The sequence below is a fragment of the Muntiacus reevesi genome, chromosome 2, assembly GCF_963930625.1.
Source record: "Muntiacus reevesi chromosome 2, mMunRee1.1, whole genome shotgun sequence".
NCBI classification, from domain to species: Eukaryota; Metazoa; Chordata; class Mammalia; order Artiodactyla; family Cervidae; genus Muntiacus; species Muntiacus reevesi.
Genome location: NC_089250.1, coordinates 33,808,535 through 33,824,502, shown reverse-complemented (window position 1 = coordinate 33,824,502; position 15,968 = coordinate 33,808,535). Strand labels below are relative to the sequence as shown.

Below are 15,968 nucleotides of genomic sequence, written 5' to 3'. Positions count from 1 at the left end.
TCTGTAATAGTTGCCCATGCGTAGTCACAACTAGAGTTGCTACCAGGAGGATGTTCTTTAAGAGGCTTTAATTGAATTTTTATTTTCACTTTTAATGTGATCCTTGGATCTTCCACTCCAACCAGCTAATTGTTTGTTATTGTTTTTTCACTCATGTCTTTCCTAGGTCAGCTTCAAATTCAGAAATGCCAGCTGCCGAGGGCAAGTATCCTTTTTCTTCTTAATCATCTCATCCCAGATTAGATTTAGATAATAAGATTTTTGCTTTTGAAAAGAATGAGATTATGGAACAATTACTTTCTTTTCAGCAGGTTTTCTTCCTGTGAACATAATAAAACCTATTGAGGTTTACACAAGAACTTTCCTTTGGTCTTGAGAGAGAGAGCCGTGATATTAACCATATTAAAACAATTGATTTGAATCAAAGAAGCAGGTTTTTCTTGTTACTTTCTTGTTACTATTTAATAAAGAAGAGGAATTCCTTCCTTAAAATCTCTTCTTAATTCCATAATATCTATTCTTAAGTCAAATATGATAGTAGAAAATTATTGCCTGGACAAGAATTTTGTTTGGTGAATTGCAATGGGAATTAGCACCTTTTCACTGAGCAGAAGAATAACCTTCCTCACCCAGAGGAAAATATTGCCTCTTGTTATTTTTGGGCTTCCCTGGTGGCTTAGACCATAAAGAATTTGCCTGCAATGCGGGAGACCTGGGTTCAATCCCTGGATTGGGACGATCCCCTTTAGCATATTGATTCTTTTATTCAGAAGATTTCCAAGTCCACCTTGGAAAACTTTTCAGAGACTTTCCCTACATTTTCTAATGATGTTCAGTCTTTATTTGTGACTCTTCACAGATGAAGAAAAGGTCGATGAGCGAGCGAGGCTGAGTGTTGCTGCGAAGAGGCTGCTCTTCAGGGTAAGACATGCTGAAAGGTCATCAGAGTAAGCCCCCTGCAGGCGGCCCCACGGCCGCTCTGGCTCTGGGCTCCGGTGTGATCTCTCCTCCGATGTGGCTGATTTACCTGCTGCTGCTGATGGTGCTGCCTCCTGGGGGGTTGGGGGGCAGGGCGGGGGGCCTCCTTAGACCCTGCAGTGTCTGCAGAGTAGCCACATTCTGCCGCCCCAGCTCCCTTTCCTCCAGTTGTTCAGGCTTCCACACTGTTTCCCATCTTAGGAGATGGAGAAGTCGTTTGATGAGAAGAGTGTCCCGAAGCGCCGCTCCCGCAACACGGCTGTGGAGCAGAGGCTGCGTCGCCTACAGGACCGGTCCCACACGCAGCCCGTCACCACCGAAGAGGTGGTCATTGCAGCCACGTAAGTCCCCCCGGGGCCTCTGGGCCTTGGCTGGAAGGCCTTCTTTGTAAAGAGAAATTTAAAGACTTTTAAAATGAGGTGATCAGAAGAGGGTTCAGTTAGAAGCCACCAAAAAAGTAGGTGTTTGGGTGTCTGGTGTCCCTGAACCTTGTAAAGGGGTGTGTTACCTATTGTATGTCTCCTAGAAGAACATGAAGGGGAATTTTCTTTTTATTTATTTTTTTGGCCTGGTTTCTTTTTTAATCCCTTTACGATGGAAAATTTAAAATACGAGAGTAGATGGGTTAATATCCTGAGCGCCCATGTCCTCATCACCCAATCCCAAGAGCCAAAACCCCCAAGCCCATCTCATCTCGCTCTACCTGTTTCCTGCTGTAGTATTTTCAAGCAAACCCCATATATCATTTTCTCCATAAATATTTTAGTCTGTATCTCAAAACAGACTAAAGATACAGAAAAATTCTCTTGGTTTTTAAACTATCATGACTTCTCTTTTTTTTTTTAATTCAGTGGAAGTCTCCAAACACTGGGAAGTAGATTTTCAGCGGTGTGTTCCCATGTGTTCAGTATGAATTTCCCAAAGTAATTCATCCAGGGATCATTGCTTCCATTAAGTGAAAACTTTCATTAGTTTCTTTAAAAATAGTTTCTCCTGCTGGACAGACACATGCACACACCCTTCCTGAAAAAAATGAAGTTTATATCATTTAGAACATCAACAACCCACATGAGAAGCTGTTGTTAACTCAGCCACCTGAACTTCCTGTTTGTGGATAAGAACATCTTATATTCACTGGGAACTCTTGGCAAATCAAAAAAAAATTAATATCTGGTTATTGTAAAATAAGAAACAACTAACCCTAGGAGCAAAACAGTAAATATAAGCAAAAATTATCCACTTGTCAGATTCTCTGAATGTACTTTGATATGCTTATAGATGATATGAGGACCATGATTTTTCCAAAAAAGAGCTTAGGACAACTTTGTAAAACAGAGACATAATCTACTGCTTTGCTGGTGGTTAATATTAGCTTCTTTTTAATTTTTTTTTTTAAACTGGGACATTTATTCTAAATATTCTAAATCCTTTCCAAGCTCGAAAAAATCTGTTCCTGTTCCACTGACTTTGGGTCGTCTCTGTCTCTTATTTCCTCGGTTTGTAATTGCTTTTCAAGTTCTTTTATGATTTTCCCAAAGAAACAAGCGAACGATTTTGTTCCAGTATGTTTTAACGTAATGTTTCTGAATTGAAAACTACACTCTTCCTTAATGCTTCTTTTCTTCTCTCTCCTTATGAATGTTCCACCTTTGGCAATTGCTTTTAAAGTGAACCTACCCCCGCTTCGTGCTCAGTGGCCACCCACCCTGTAATGACAAGACATCCTAGCCCCACTGTAGCTAAGAGTCCCGTGCAGCCTGCCAGGTACTGGACAGAAGTTGCTGCATGTCGCACTGAGAGCAGAGGTGCATCTTCCGATCTTGAATGTCTGTCGTTTGTCTGACAAACGAGTCAGCGCAAGGAGTTGTCCCAGCGAAGCGTGTGGCATCTTGCCGTCTCACACCGGGGGACTTCACGTAGGCCTGCATATGCCGGCATTTCATCCACCTGCTTTCTCTCTGTCCTGGAACTCAACCCCAACTAACCCACTCATCCATTTGTTTTGTTTCTGTTTTCCATAACCCTGGTCATCCCTAAAAAATTTCATTTTTCATCTAAAATACTAGCACTTAATAAAGATTAACAGAAAAATAGGACGTTAACCTGAATGTTGAAAGTCTTGACGTACTTAAACACTTCTAGACATGAATACATGCTTAAGAACAACCTTACCTGTTTTCTAATGGATAGATAATGCCGTTATATTTGAGGATCCAGACAATAACAATTTCTAGTGTCTGAACTTAGATGCTTTACCGTTATGTTTTAAGTTGTGGTGTTTTAAAGTGATGTCCTTAAGGCAGGTAAATAAATATCCCCTCTATTTCACTGTTACAGGCCAAAATACAAAGGCTAAAGCAAGATTAAAACAAGTAAGATGACAGTCCAGAAAGAAAGCTGGCATTGTCCAGATGCGGGCTCTCTCTGGGGAAGCAGGTTTCTCGCACACCTAGTGCTTCCCTGTGCTCAGTCATGTCCGACTCTTTGTGACCCCGTGGACTGTAGCCCACCAGGCTCCTCTCTCCATGGAATTTTCCAGGCAAGAATACTGGAGCGGGCTGCCATTTCTGTCTCCAGGGGATCTTCCCCACCCAGGGATTGGACCCACATCTCTTGTGTCTCCTGGGAAGCCCAGTTCTTCTGGACCTCAGAAAAGATGCCAAGACTCGGGTCCCCTTACTCCCACCTCACTGTGCCCTGGAAAGCTGACACCCCTCTCTTGTCTGGGACAGTTTGTAAAGCACTAGTTAATCGGAGTCAAGGCAGAATATATTCTTCTGGACTTGAGAATTGGATGTGCCTGTGGCAGAAGGTACATTGTCTTAGACCTCCCAAGATTCACGTGGCCAGGTAACTGGAAGCTTCTCCTCTTGGAGGGATTTATCAGCACCAAAATATCCTTCACCTTTCAAGTTATCAGGAATTTCAGATATTTAGTACCTTTTAGGAAACAGATGGAAACCTATGAGAGAAAATTCTAGGTTAAAAAAGGAGAATGATCTTTACAGTGAAACTATTTGTGTGTAGTAAGTAAACATCAAAACCCTGTGTTGTAGTTGATGCTTTTGATATAAATAACTGTATTAGTTCCTAACTGTTTAAAATGTAGGGACTTCCCTGGCAGTCCAGTGGTTAAGACTTTGCCTTCCAATGGAGAGGGTGCAGGTTCAATCCCTGGTGAGGGAGCTAACATCCCAGAGAGATAAGAGATATGCCTTTCTGTCTGTCCCCAGGAAAAAGAAAAATAAACAACAGAAGCAATATTGTAACAAATTTGATGAAGACTTTTAGAATGCTTCACATTTAAAAAAAAAAAACTTTAAAAAAGAAAGAGAATTAAAAAATAAAATGTAAAGACCACCTTCTGAACCATTAGAATGGTCCACATTTAAAAAAAAAAGAAAACTTAAGAAATAGAATTTTTAAAAAAATGTAAAGACCACCTTCTGAACCACACATTTAGATAATGTTTAAATAGGCTGCATGGAGAAGGAAATGGCAACCCACTCCAGTATTCTTGCCTGGAGAATCCTGTGGACAGAGGAGCCTGGTGGGCTGCCGTCTATGGGGTCGCACAGAGTCGGACACGACTGAAGTGACTTAGCAGCAGCAGTAGCAGCAGCAAATAGGCCGCAAGCAAGGTCTGAGGACTCCTCCTAGCTGTATTTATTGTTGATACTAACAATACAGCTCCTCTCTCTAAGATAAGGTATACCTAAGCCTTAATTTATTTAATTCTGTAGTTAGGAAACTCAATGTTTAGAAATAATCCAGAGCTGAAAATCTGTGTGATATTGACCATGCAAGGGTCCTCAGCCTAGAGTGTTCACTGTCTTATTAATAGCTGACCAACTGCCCATGCCTGTCTTGAATCTAGATGGGGGAAAATAAGCCCCTTTTCCAGTGACACTTTGAAGAAAGTTAACAGACAGACTTAGCGGTGGGCTTCCGTTTCTCTCCCTGTGTGGGGCTGACATCTCCCCCCTTTCAGACTGCAGGCGTCTGCTCACCAAAAGGCACTAGCCAGAGACCAGACAAACGAGGGCGAAGATTCTGCTGAGCAGGGAGAACCCGACTCCTCCACTCTGAGCTTAGCGGAGAAGCTGGCCTTGTTTAACAAACTGTCCCAGCCGGTCTCAAAAGCCATTTCAACGCGGAACAGACTAGATGTGAGACAGAGGAGGATGAATGCTCGTTATCAAACCCAGCCGGTCACGCTTGGAGAGGTGGAACAGGTGGGTGCCCTGCGATCCAGCTCCACGGTTGCACGTATGTCCTGAAAATACGGGAGCATGCTGTCCCATGGGGGTTAATGACATGGTTAAGGGGCTCTGCCTGTACTCTGTGTTACCTGTCGCTACTTGGTCATAACTTCATTCTTAAGGAGGATAACCGTGCCAAGGATGTTTCTCTTCTCTTGTTCACATCATGGCTGAAATCATCTGAAGTTGAGTCCATCGAGGGGAGAAAAACAGGATGCACGACCTGCCTTTCACCCAGATGATTGGATTAACGAGACCCATTTGTGCAACTACATCTAGGTTTGGTTTCTCACCAACAGAAGCAGGAAAACTGCCCCAAATGTAGTGTCTCCGTCCATGTCAGTCCTTCCACGGGGATTTACCCAGGCGGTGTTTTTAAACCAGCTTTTATTTTTGAACTGTGTCCTCCCAGGTGCAGAGTGGCAAGCTCATGGCCTTCTCCCCCACCGTTAACACATCCGTGTCCACCGCAGCATCTACCGTCCCCCCCATGTATGCAGGGAATCTTCGGACAAAGCCAATTCCGGATGACAGCTTCGGTGCCACCGAGCAAAAGTTTGCTTCTTCGCTAGAAAACTCCGACTCCCCAGTTAGAAGCATCCTGAAATCCCAAGGCTGGCAACCCTCGGTCGAGGGTGCTGGGAGCAAAGCAGTGTTGAGAGAATTTGAAGAGACAGAACGCAAGGGAGGCTTGACAGGTGGAGATGGCGGGGTTACAAAGTATGGGTCCTTCGAGGAAGCAGAGCTGTCCTACCCTGTCCTCAGCAGAGTCCGGGAGGGAGACAGCCATAAAGAACCCATCTATACCCTTCCGAGGAAAGGAAGCCTGGAGCTCACCCATCCTCCCATCGCCCAGCTTGGTGATGAGCTGAAGGAATTTTCCACCCCAAAGAGCACCGTGCAGGTGAGCCTGGACTGGAAGGAGAGGCAGCTCTTTGAAGAGAAGGTGGACTTGGAGAATGTCACAAAGAGGAAGTTTTCGCTGAAAGGTAACACTACTGCTCTTTCTTTTCTGCTGGATGGGTCGCATGTGTTTGGGATTGTTTTTAACTGAATTGTGAAGGCAGTTGACAGCTGAGTGTTAAGTGTTGATTGAAAGTCTGGTGTTAATGGTACCCTTCTCAGACTTTTCTTTCTCTTGAACTTGATCTGTTCAGAGGACTCATTAATATATCTGCCATAAAAGTACCTGACGTGTTTTAATACATCTTCATAAGGGCTTTGGATAACTTTGGTCATGTTAACTGAACTGCTAGCTCTTTTGGCTCTTTTTAGAAATTGATGACCTCACAAGACTTTTCTGGCAATTCAATGGTTAAGTCTCTGAGCTTCCAATGTAGGGGTCACAGGTTCGACCCCTGATTAAGGAACTAAGATCCCACGTGCCTTGCAGCATGACCAAAAAAATAAAAATAAATTAAAAATATAAAAATAAGAAAAATTAAACTGATGACCTCAAAGGTCCCAGGCTGGGTGAGCAGAGCACAGGGGATAGGGCAGGAACCCAGTCTCTGGAGTTTCAGGTTCTCTTTCTAGATCCTTCTTGTGCAGACTAGCAAGCCACGCTGCACGGGACTGTAATTCTCTCTCTGCATTTCCATAAAATGATAGCATGTGAGTTGTAAGAGTGGCTTTGGTTGGGGAGTACTGCACATGTGAAATGTCAAAGTATTGTTTAGGATGCGTAGAGACATTTCTGCAGTGTCGTCCAAACCAACTTCCTGTGTCTGGCACGTAGGAGACCAATTGTCACAGAACAAGTCGCTGGGTGGGGTCATCCGCTGGGAAGTTTGGTTTTCTCAGGGGTGGGAGCCGTGCCCCAGATTTGCATAAACCCTAGTGGATTGGATAACCTGCCACGTGCCCACGGATTGAACTCTAAGTGCGGGATCATCCGGGGGTGAAGGGCTTGAAGAATGTTTGCCCGGGGGAGTAAGTGCTGACAGGGCTCCTTTCCTGCCCAGCGGCGGAGTTCGGGGAACCCACTTCTGAGCAGACCGGCACGGCTGCTGGGAAACCGGCTGCTCCGACTGCAACCCCCGTGTCCTGGAAGCCACAGGATCCCTCCGAACAGCCTCAGGAGAAGCGGTATCAGAGCCCGTGTGCGATGTTTGCTGCTGGAGAGATCAAAGCCCCGGCGGTGGAGGGCAGCCTCGACTCCCCCAGCAAAACCATGTCCATTAAAGAAAGGTAAGGAGATTTCATGACCGAGAAGGAATTCTGTTGGGGAGGGATGGGTAGTTTACAGCTTGCTTTTAGACAAAGATCCGAGGAACAGACAATGGGAGAAAATCATGAATCCAACTACACAAGGGAATGTGCTGTTCTTCGGGGATGTTTGAAAGCTAACCACGTTCATCCTGGTGTCCGGACTGATAAAGCTGAGAGGTGATGGTTCAAAACTCTATGAGGAAACAAACAGAGACTTTCGTCTGCTTCTTTGGTTGCTGCTTCTGTTTTCTTTTCTTTCTTTCTTTCTTTTTTTTTTTTTTAATACTAAATTCTCTGACCAGCCAGGGATGGGAGCAGAGATCGTGGCTCTTTTCCTTTCAGATTTGTGTGACTTGAAATTGAATGTACCACCACTGTGACTGTCTTATCAATGGAAAATATGTGTGGAGGGATTGGAGATAAATTCAGATTTAGGACACAAATCCTTGGGATTTGAATCAAAGTTTTGTTTATGTTACAGAAAGTAAAATGGATGACCTCTGCAGTGCATTTAGACATTTCATAGGAGGTAATAGCTGTGAAGACTGCATCTGAGGATTAAATATCACCCAAACCTCATTTCATTCAAAAGATTGATGGAGGGTTGAGAGGAGGTAAAGAGGGCAGATACAAAGAATCAGAGTTAAATATTTGGGGTTGTGTTTTCCTTGTTAGCCTTTAGCAAAAGATGTAAGTGACCGGAGGACTGGGTGAAGAAACTTCTCCTCAGTTTCCTAGTTTGATTGGCAGAAGTATGGCTCCACCCACTTGGATCCCCACCCCACCTCCCTTAGCACCTCCACCTTTCAGGAGTTTTCTTCCTCTGAACTACACTGGCAACTCTTGATTTCTCTAAGTACATTTCCAACTACTTAACACAATGTAATAAACCACAGTGAAAACTCTTCATTCATTTTTTTCAAGTCAAACCTTGGAATAATATTCACAAAATGTTAGATAGATGGAGACTTTTTCAACCAACAAATTAACGAGAGTGTAAAGCTTATTTTCTTTTGCCTTTGCTTATTTAAAATTCACAGTGTAGAATACCTAGAAGACTGAGGAGGCTTGGATGTTGGGGTGAGCTAACTCGAAGGTTTTGGCCTATTCTGGCACGGAAACCCAGCTCACAGGAGACTTGATCCAGAGTCCTTACTATTCCTTTATTGAAGTAGAGTTGATTTACAATGTTGTTGTGAGTTACAGGTATACCACAGAGTGATTTGGTTATGTATATATAAGGTTCTTTTTCATTTTAGGTTATTATGGGATGTTGAATATAGTCCCCTGTGCTATATACAGTAGGTCCTTGTTGTCTATCTATTGATATTTTATATATGGTAATGTTCATCTCATACTCCTAATTTATCCCTCTGCATGCTTTTCCATTTGGTAACCCTAAGTTTGTTTTTTACATCTATGAGTATGTTTCTGTTTCATAAACAAGTTCATTTGTATTATTTTTTAGCTTCTACATGTAAGGATATCATATAGTATTTGTCTTTTTCTGTCTGACTTACTTCACTTAGTATGATAATCTCTAGGTCCATCCGTGTTGCTGCAAATGTCAATATTTCATCCCATTTTATGGCTGAGTAATATTCCATTGTATGTATTACCACATCTTCTTTATCCATCCCTCTGTTGATAAACTTTTAGGTTGGACTTTTAGGTCTTGGCTACTGTGAATAATGCTGCTATGAATATTGGGGGGCATGGCTTTTGTAGGCTGAGTGTTTTCTCCAGTTATATGCCCAGGAGTGGGACTGCTGGATCCGTTTTTTTTCTTTTTTTAATTTAAGTCTTTATTGAATTTGTTACACTATTGCTTATGTCGTTTATGTCCTGGTTTCTTGGCCATGGGGCATATGGGATCTTTGCTCCCTGATCAGGGATTGAACCCGCACCCTCTGCATTGGAAGGCAAAGTGTTAACCACTGGACCAGCAGGGAAGTCCCTGGGTCAGTTTTTTGAGGAACCTTCATACTGTTCTCCATAGTGGCTGCATCAGTTTACATTCCCATCAACAGGGTAGGAGGGTTCCCTTTTCTCTGCACCCTCCAAAGACCCAACTATTGATAACTGATTAGGTAAAAGGATGAAGTATCATTTAAGGAAATTAATGATAAATATCACTTATACACAAGTTCTGATCTTTTACACATCAGAAAACATTCTTGGGATAAAATTCCAGTAGAAAATACTAATATACTCCCTTTTCTCAAAGGTTTTGAAAGAGATTTCCCATCTTGGGGTATATTCTGTCTGTTAGGATGTCTAATGAAGTTGTGTGTCCCACTGCTATGCAACCATTCTTGGCTCACTTGCCTGTGTTTAGCAAATTTTAGTTTCTTTCTTTCTGAAAGCAGTTTTAATTCTACTGTAAAATTCTAATTAAAAAAAAAAAAAGTGAGATGCTGTAAAAGGTGCAGCTTCCTAACCCAGGCTTTGTGGATGTCTGAGGAGTTGGAGGGTGGCTATAAGGCTGCTGTGAGCTACCCGGAAGGGGGATGAAAATCAGCTGTGTCCACATGGACATTCTGGCCGGCAGGAGACAGTCCTTCCCACAGACCCAAGGGGCTCCCAGTCACAGTCTGTCCAGAACCATGATCATGAGAAGGCTTTTTAAATATTCAGCTGTTCAGTTTACTTGACAAACTGTACATTTAAGAAGGAAAGAGGGACACTTGATTTAGCATCTACGTTGGTAATAGACTATGCCAAGATAAAAATATATGGCCAGAGATCTTTCCCCCTTACCTCAATGGTACTTTTATTTACACTTTGCTGAAATAGCAGAGTGACATATTTCTTTACGATCCACACAGTAGCTTTTCCCCAAGAAGTGGGGGGACATTAGTCCTTCTTCCTGTTATAAAATTATGAAGCTTGACCATTTAAGAATGCTCCTCATATCATATTTATTTGGGCTTTGCTTTTTTTGAGGTGACATATAAAATAGGCCTTTTAAACCTCATTCTAATTCCCCCGATCGCCTGCTTCACCATAGGAGAGGTTGAATTCCGGGGGCCCTGCCTGGGGTCACGTGGTGCATAGGGCCAACCCCCAGGGGCTGGTCTTGGTCTCTTTCCCTCTGTACTTGAGGCAAGGCTGCTGTGTGTTCAGATGAATGTTTTAGCAGCAAACGTTGTCTCTGAAGGACAGAAATTCTAACTAGACAACAGTGCTAGGAAGAATCCATCCTCCTCCTGTACTAATTTTCTCAGCTCATGTGTTCCTGGCATCACTTGTTTCGAATTTCACTTTTGTGGTTCAGACTCTTAAGAAGTAGAGATCAGCCTTTGGACTTTGCCAGTTTCCTTCATCATTTCTTCTAAACAACTACAGCCTGAGGATGTAGTTCAGTCTTCCTTGATCTTGTGGGTCTGTCTCTTTCCTGCTCAGGACTTGAGCATCATTTGTTTTTGTTTTTGTTTCCTTAAAGCTGGCAGTATGGACTGGCAAATTCTCTGAACTCAGAGATTTGCTTGGAATTGACTTTTTGTTTTTTCTCTTAATAATTTTATTTATTTAGTTTTTACTATGCTGAGTCTTCTTTGCAGCATGGGCTTTTATCTAGTTGCAGTAAGCACAGACTACTCTCTAGTTGGAGTGCACAGACTTCTCATTGTGATGGCTTCTCTTGTTGCAAAGCGTGGGCTTTAGGGCGCGCGGGCTTCGTTGAGGCACGTGAGCTCAGTAGTTGCGGCACACAGGCTTAGTTCCTCTGTGGCACGTGGGATCTTTCTGGATCAGGGATCAAACCCATGTCTCCTGCAGTGGCAGACAGATTCTTTACCACAGAGCACCCAGAGAAACCCAGGACTTGAGCATCTTAAGTCCTCTCTCCCGAGGACCACAGAGGTTCCCCTTGTGTTTCTCTCTTGTGACATTACAGAGTGCTAAAGATGGCCCTTCAAAGGGGCCAATATATCCCCATTTCATAGATGTAAATTAAGACTTAGAAAAGCGTGGCAACTGAGAAATTAGAGGAAATCCTCCATACATTCCTCTTTTTTACAACATATGTGTTGCTCAAGAAAACATATCTGTAAGTTCCTTTTCTTTCTTCATCTTTCTGACATGTAGAATATCAAGTTTGGATCATAACTAGCCTTAAGTTGAGGATATATTTTGCTTTGCCCAACTAATTGATATAGCATCACTGTTTCATAACAGCCTTCATGGTTTGCGTTTCAGTATACTCAGTCATGTCCGACTCTTTGCTACCCCATGAACTGCAGCATGCCAGGCCTCCCTGTCCATCACCATCTCCCGAAGCCTACCCAAACCCATGCCATTGAGTCGGTGATGCCATCCAACCATCTCATCCTCTGTCGTCCCCTTTTCCTCCTGCCCTCAATCTTTCCCAGCATCAGGGTCTTATCAAATGAGTCAGCTCTTCACATCAGGTGGAAAAAGTATTGGGTTTAAGTTGTCCCTAATAGGGGACTTCTTTGAAAACCATGGTAAATCAGATATATTTTGTGTTATTTAAGGATAAAATCCTTAATACCTCTTTAAAAGTAGATTAGGCTTTTAGAAATCTTATTTCCACAGTTACTGAAACAACTGCATCTGTGCTTTCACTTTGGGGTGGAGAAGATGACTAAAAAAGGCAAAAGATCCAAACTTTCACTGGGATGTTGATGGAGCGTAAGGATGTATTGAACTCCCAGGAATACTGAAGAGGCCGCCCGTTCCTCTGGTGAGCCTACGACTCCTGCCTTCTAAGGCCCTGGCGAGGGTCCCCTATGTTCCCTGTGAGTCCCACCATCCACCCAGCCAGGCTGGAGGTTCTTACTTTGCAGCCTCAGAGTTCAGCCACTAGAGGGCCCCAGGTTCATGTAAGAGCTTGGGGCAGGCATGCCTTTTTTCCTTTGCTGCCTCCTTTTCTGATCTTTGATTTACCCTCGTTTAAAAGACCTATTAGTTCACTCCTCCAGTCTATAAATCAGCCACAACCCAAGATCTGCTCTAAGGACTAGTCTATGCTCTTTTCAGCCACGTCTGTGTGGTACCTGTGATTCTCTAAAATGAGGGGACATTTTTAAAGGAGGAAGAAAAAACTGTACAGCAGCTTAGAGGCACAGGATCTGCCTGGCCCACACTTGACTCAATGCTGACTGCCATGAGCCTGCAGAACTTGTTCCAATCAAGTCAGGCTCTCAGACCAGGGCTGCTGAAATGTCCTGCCTTGGGCCAGTATTGCCTGCTGGGAACACATGGGCTATGGCTGGAGGGAGAGCCACTTCCCCAGTGGCCTGGCAGATACCCATGTGGTGGCCCTGGGCCCGGTGTCGGGGTAAATAACGAGGGACTATTCACTGGTAGTAGTGAACTAGCAGTAGTAAACTAAGCAGATGCCCAGTTCTCAACATCCCAGCCCTGCAAATAGCACTTGGACTTGGCGGATGCTAAAAGCGCTGACAGTTGTTTGAATTGCATAGGCGATAATTTATGGCATGTGGGCTTCCCAGTGGCACTAGTGGTAAAGAACTCCCCTGCCAATGCAGGAGAGCCAAGAGACGCAGGTTCGATCCCTGGGTTGGGAAGATCCCCTGGAGAAGGGCCTGGCAACCCACTCCAGTATTCTTGCCTGGAAAAGCCCATAGACTGAGGAGCCTGGCAGGTTACAGCCCATGATGTTGCAAACAGTCGGACACAGCTGAAGTGACAGCTCGCACCCATGTAGGACCAGACACTCAGCTCCCCGGCCCTCTGCGGTGCACAGTGGGTCTGCAGGGAGTCAGGAGGGTGGTGAGACTGCTGGAGAGAAGGCGTTTAGAAAGGTCCCCCACCTTCCGGAGCTTGTTCAACACCAAGTAGGAAATCTAGAGGGACAGGAATAATACACGTGTGTTTCAGTGTGTGTTAATTTCAGGTTTTCCATTACCCGCATCCTACAGGCTTGGGCTGGCTTCAGCACCATGTGGGCTCAAGCGAGGCTCAGTTCCTTCCATGTTATTTTGGTCACTCTGTAGTCTTTGGAAGTGAGACTTCCAAAGGTCATCCTGAAGATGACCCTGCCACACATCCAGAAGCAAGTTTTCAAGTTCTTGGAAGGGAGGAATTCTTTGAAGGCCATCCCAGCAGGGAAAATATATAAATATGTATATATATATATTTTTAAATATATATATATATACACACACACACACACACACACACAGTGCAGTTTCTAACACATGAAAGTGAAAACATGCCTGGTGAGCTCACACACGAGTACTGAAAAGGCCACACCCTAGGATGGCAGGCAGGATATGCCCGGGATGGAACCATAGCTCTCTGCCCCCATGACATGCAGGGTGACCTGAGTGAGTGACATCCTTGGCCTGTGTGAGCGTCCTTGCCTCATTCAGGATAACGATATCTGGTCTCTTAGAGGTCGTGGGGCATATTAGCAGAATACATGGTGGACTGTTGAGTGGTGAAAGATCCACGCTTTGCCTTTTTCTAAATCAGTTCATTCCCAAAGCGGCCACCAAGGTAACCAGCAAGAGAAACCACCACAATGAGAAGTCCGTGCACTTTAGCTAGAGAGTAGCCCCCACTCACCACAACCAGAGAAAGCCCTCACACAGCAACAAAGACCCCGCAGAACCGAAAATAAATTAATTAGTTAGAAAAGACTATAACCAAGGAAGAGCCAGCTAGGAGAGATGCACAGTGCAAGGTGTGAGGAAAGGGTATGATTCTTTAGATGATGTTGCCATTGCTTCAGATATTTGGGATCTTATTTTTGAGAATGTCTTTAAAGACCCAGAGTACATCATAAACCCAACTTCTGAGGCTGCATTTTTTTAAAAATTTCTCTGAAATCACTTGGACTCTAATCTGATTTGAAAGGTAAGGTAGCCAAGATGAATAACTACTGGTGGTTCAAGGGTGAAGTGAGAGAGCTGGTTCTGAGCTGTAAGGTGAATATCAATGAAGCGAATGTCTGTGTTCACAAGATGATGAATTAGAAATACATCTTTGTGTGGGTGTGAAAGTGCTAGCATGCTTACTTTTTGGAAGTCTTCTTTATAGACACTTCGAAGGCTCTATTGCAATATGCAAATGCTCTTGATTTCTTATCTTGATTTGATTTTACTCAGTTATTTTTCCTATTAGAAGAAAACTGACTCATTTCAGAATAATTGGAGGAAAGATCAATCTTAGTCCGTATATAGTCTGACCTTCAGATGGAAACCCTTAAGGGAATTTAGAATCTCTTTTCAAGTACATGAACTAGCCCTTGTAGAAGGCAGAGCACTGCCAAGCATCACAGATGATACAGTCTGGGGCTAAATGAGAGCACATAGGGCGCAAAGAGTTGGACACGACTGAGGGACTCAGCCCAGCACAGCACGGGGCCTGAGTTAGATACAAGATTCTGACTCTGATTTCCAAGTGGATTTCCCCCCCACCACTGAGTAGTTGTCTGACACCAGCTGAATGTCCTACAGTCCCACCCAATTTTGACACTGTCTACCTGGAGATAGGCTCAGACCAGAGGGTAAGGGCTCGGGTCCTGCAAGACAGTCCCTCCCCGCTTCTTCAGACACCTGTTGTAAGTCCAGGCCCTTATCTGTGCTCCCGACCCATTACCCAGATATAGACTGGAGGTTCCAACATCCTTCTCCTTGGATTCAATCACTTACTAGAGTGGCTCACCGAACTCAGAGAAATACTCTAATTTACTAGACCTCAAGTTTTTGTAGAAGAATGTAGGACTTCCCAGGTGGTACCATGGATAAGAATCCGCCTCCCAGTGCAGGGGACACGATCCGTGATCCAGGAAGATCCCACATGCTATGAAGCAGCTAAGCCCGTGCACCACCATGACTGAGCCTGAGCTCTCGAGCCCGAGAGCCGTGACTGCTGAGCCCAGGTGCCGCAGCTCTTGGAGCCTGCATGCCTAGAGCCTGTGCTCTGCAACGAGAGAAACCACCGCAAGAGAAGCCCATGCCCTGCAAGCAGAGAGTAGACCCCGCTCACTGCAACCAGAGAAAGCCCCCAAGCAGCAACAAAGACCCAGCACAGCCAAAAATAAATAACTTTTTAAAAAACAATATAAGGAACAGCCAGCGAGAAGAGATGGACAGTGCAAGCTGTGAGGAAAGGGTGTGGAGTTTCATGCTCTCCCTGGGTGTGCTACCCTCCCCAAACCTCCACATGTCCACCAAACCAAGAACTCTTGGAACCTTGTCCTTTTGGCCTTTTTGTGGAGGCTTTATTACATAGACATGATTGAGTTGAGTCACCAGTGGCCAGGGACTTAATTAATCTCCAGCCCTTTTCTCCTTCCTGGAGGTCAGGGGGTGGGACTAAAAGTTCCAGCCATGTAATCACATGTTTGGTTCTCCCAGCAACACATCCCCACATACATGCTTCTAAAGGTCATCTCATTCATATAAGTTGACACATTTATCACTCTCATCATTTAGGAAATTCCAAAAGTTGTGGGAGCTCTGTACCTACAAAGAGGAAAATGACCAAATGTATATTATAAATCACAATATCACAGATAAA

At 44.1% G+C, this 15,968-nt stretch overlaps 1 protein-coding gene across 9 annotated transcripts in view; it reads left to right on the top strand.

Moving 5' to 3' along the window:
• SVIL (supervillin) overlaps positions 1-15,968 on the top strand; it is a 254,554-nt gene that overhangs the window by 186,127 nt on the left and 52,459 nt on the right. For 7 of the 9 annotated variants that reach the window (XM_065921232.1, XM_065921238.1, XM_065921237.1 and 4 more), the window contains 7 exons: positions 167-201; positions 860-921; positions 1,180-1,319; positions 2,647-2,742; positions 4,970-5,213; positions 5,653-6,229; positions 7,205-7,430. In XM_065921232.1, the coding sequence (XP_065777304.1) occupies positions 167-201; positions 860-921; positions 1,180-1,319; positions 2,647-2,742; positions 4,970-5,213; positions 5,653-6,229; positions 7,205-7,430 (1,380 nt within the window). The remainder of the gene's footprint in view (positions 1-166; positions 202-859; positions 922-1,179; positions 1,320-2,646; positions 2,743-4,969; positions 5,214-5,652; positions 6,230-7,204; positions 7,431-15,968) is intronic. The other 2 variants (XM_065921239.1, XM_065921235.1) reach the window with 1 other exon arrangement.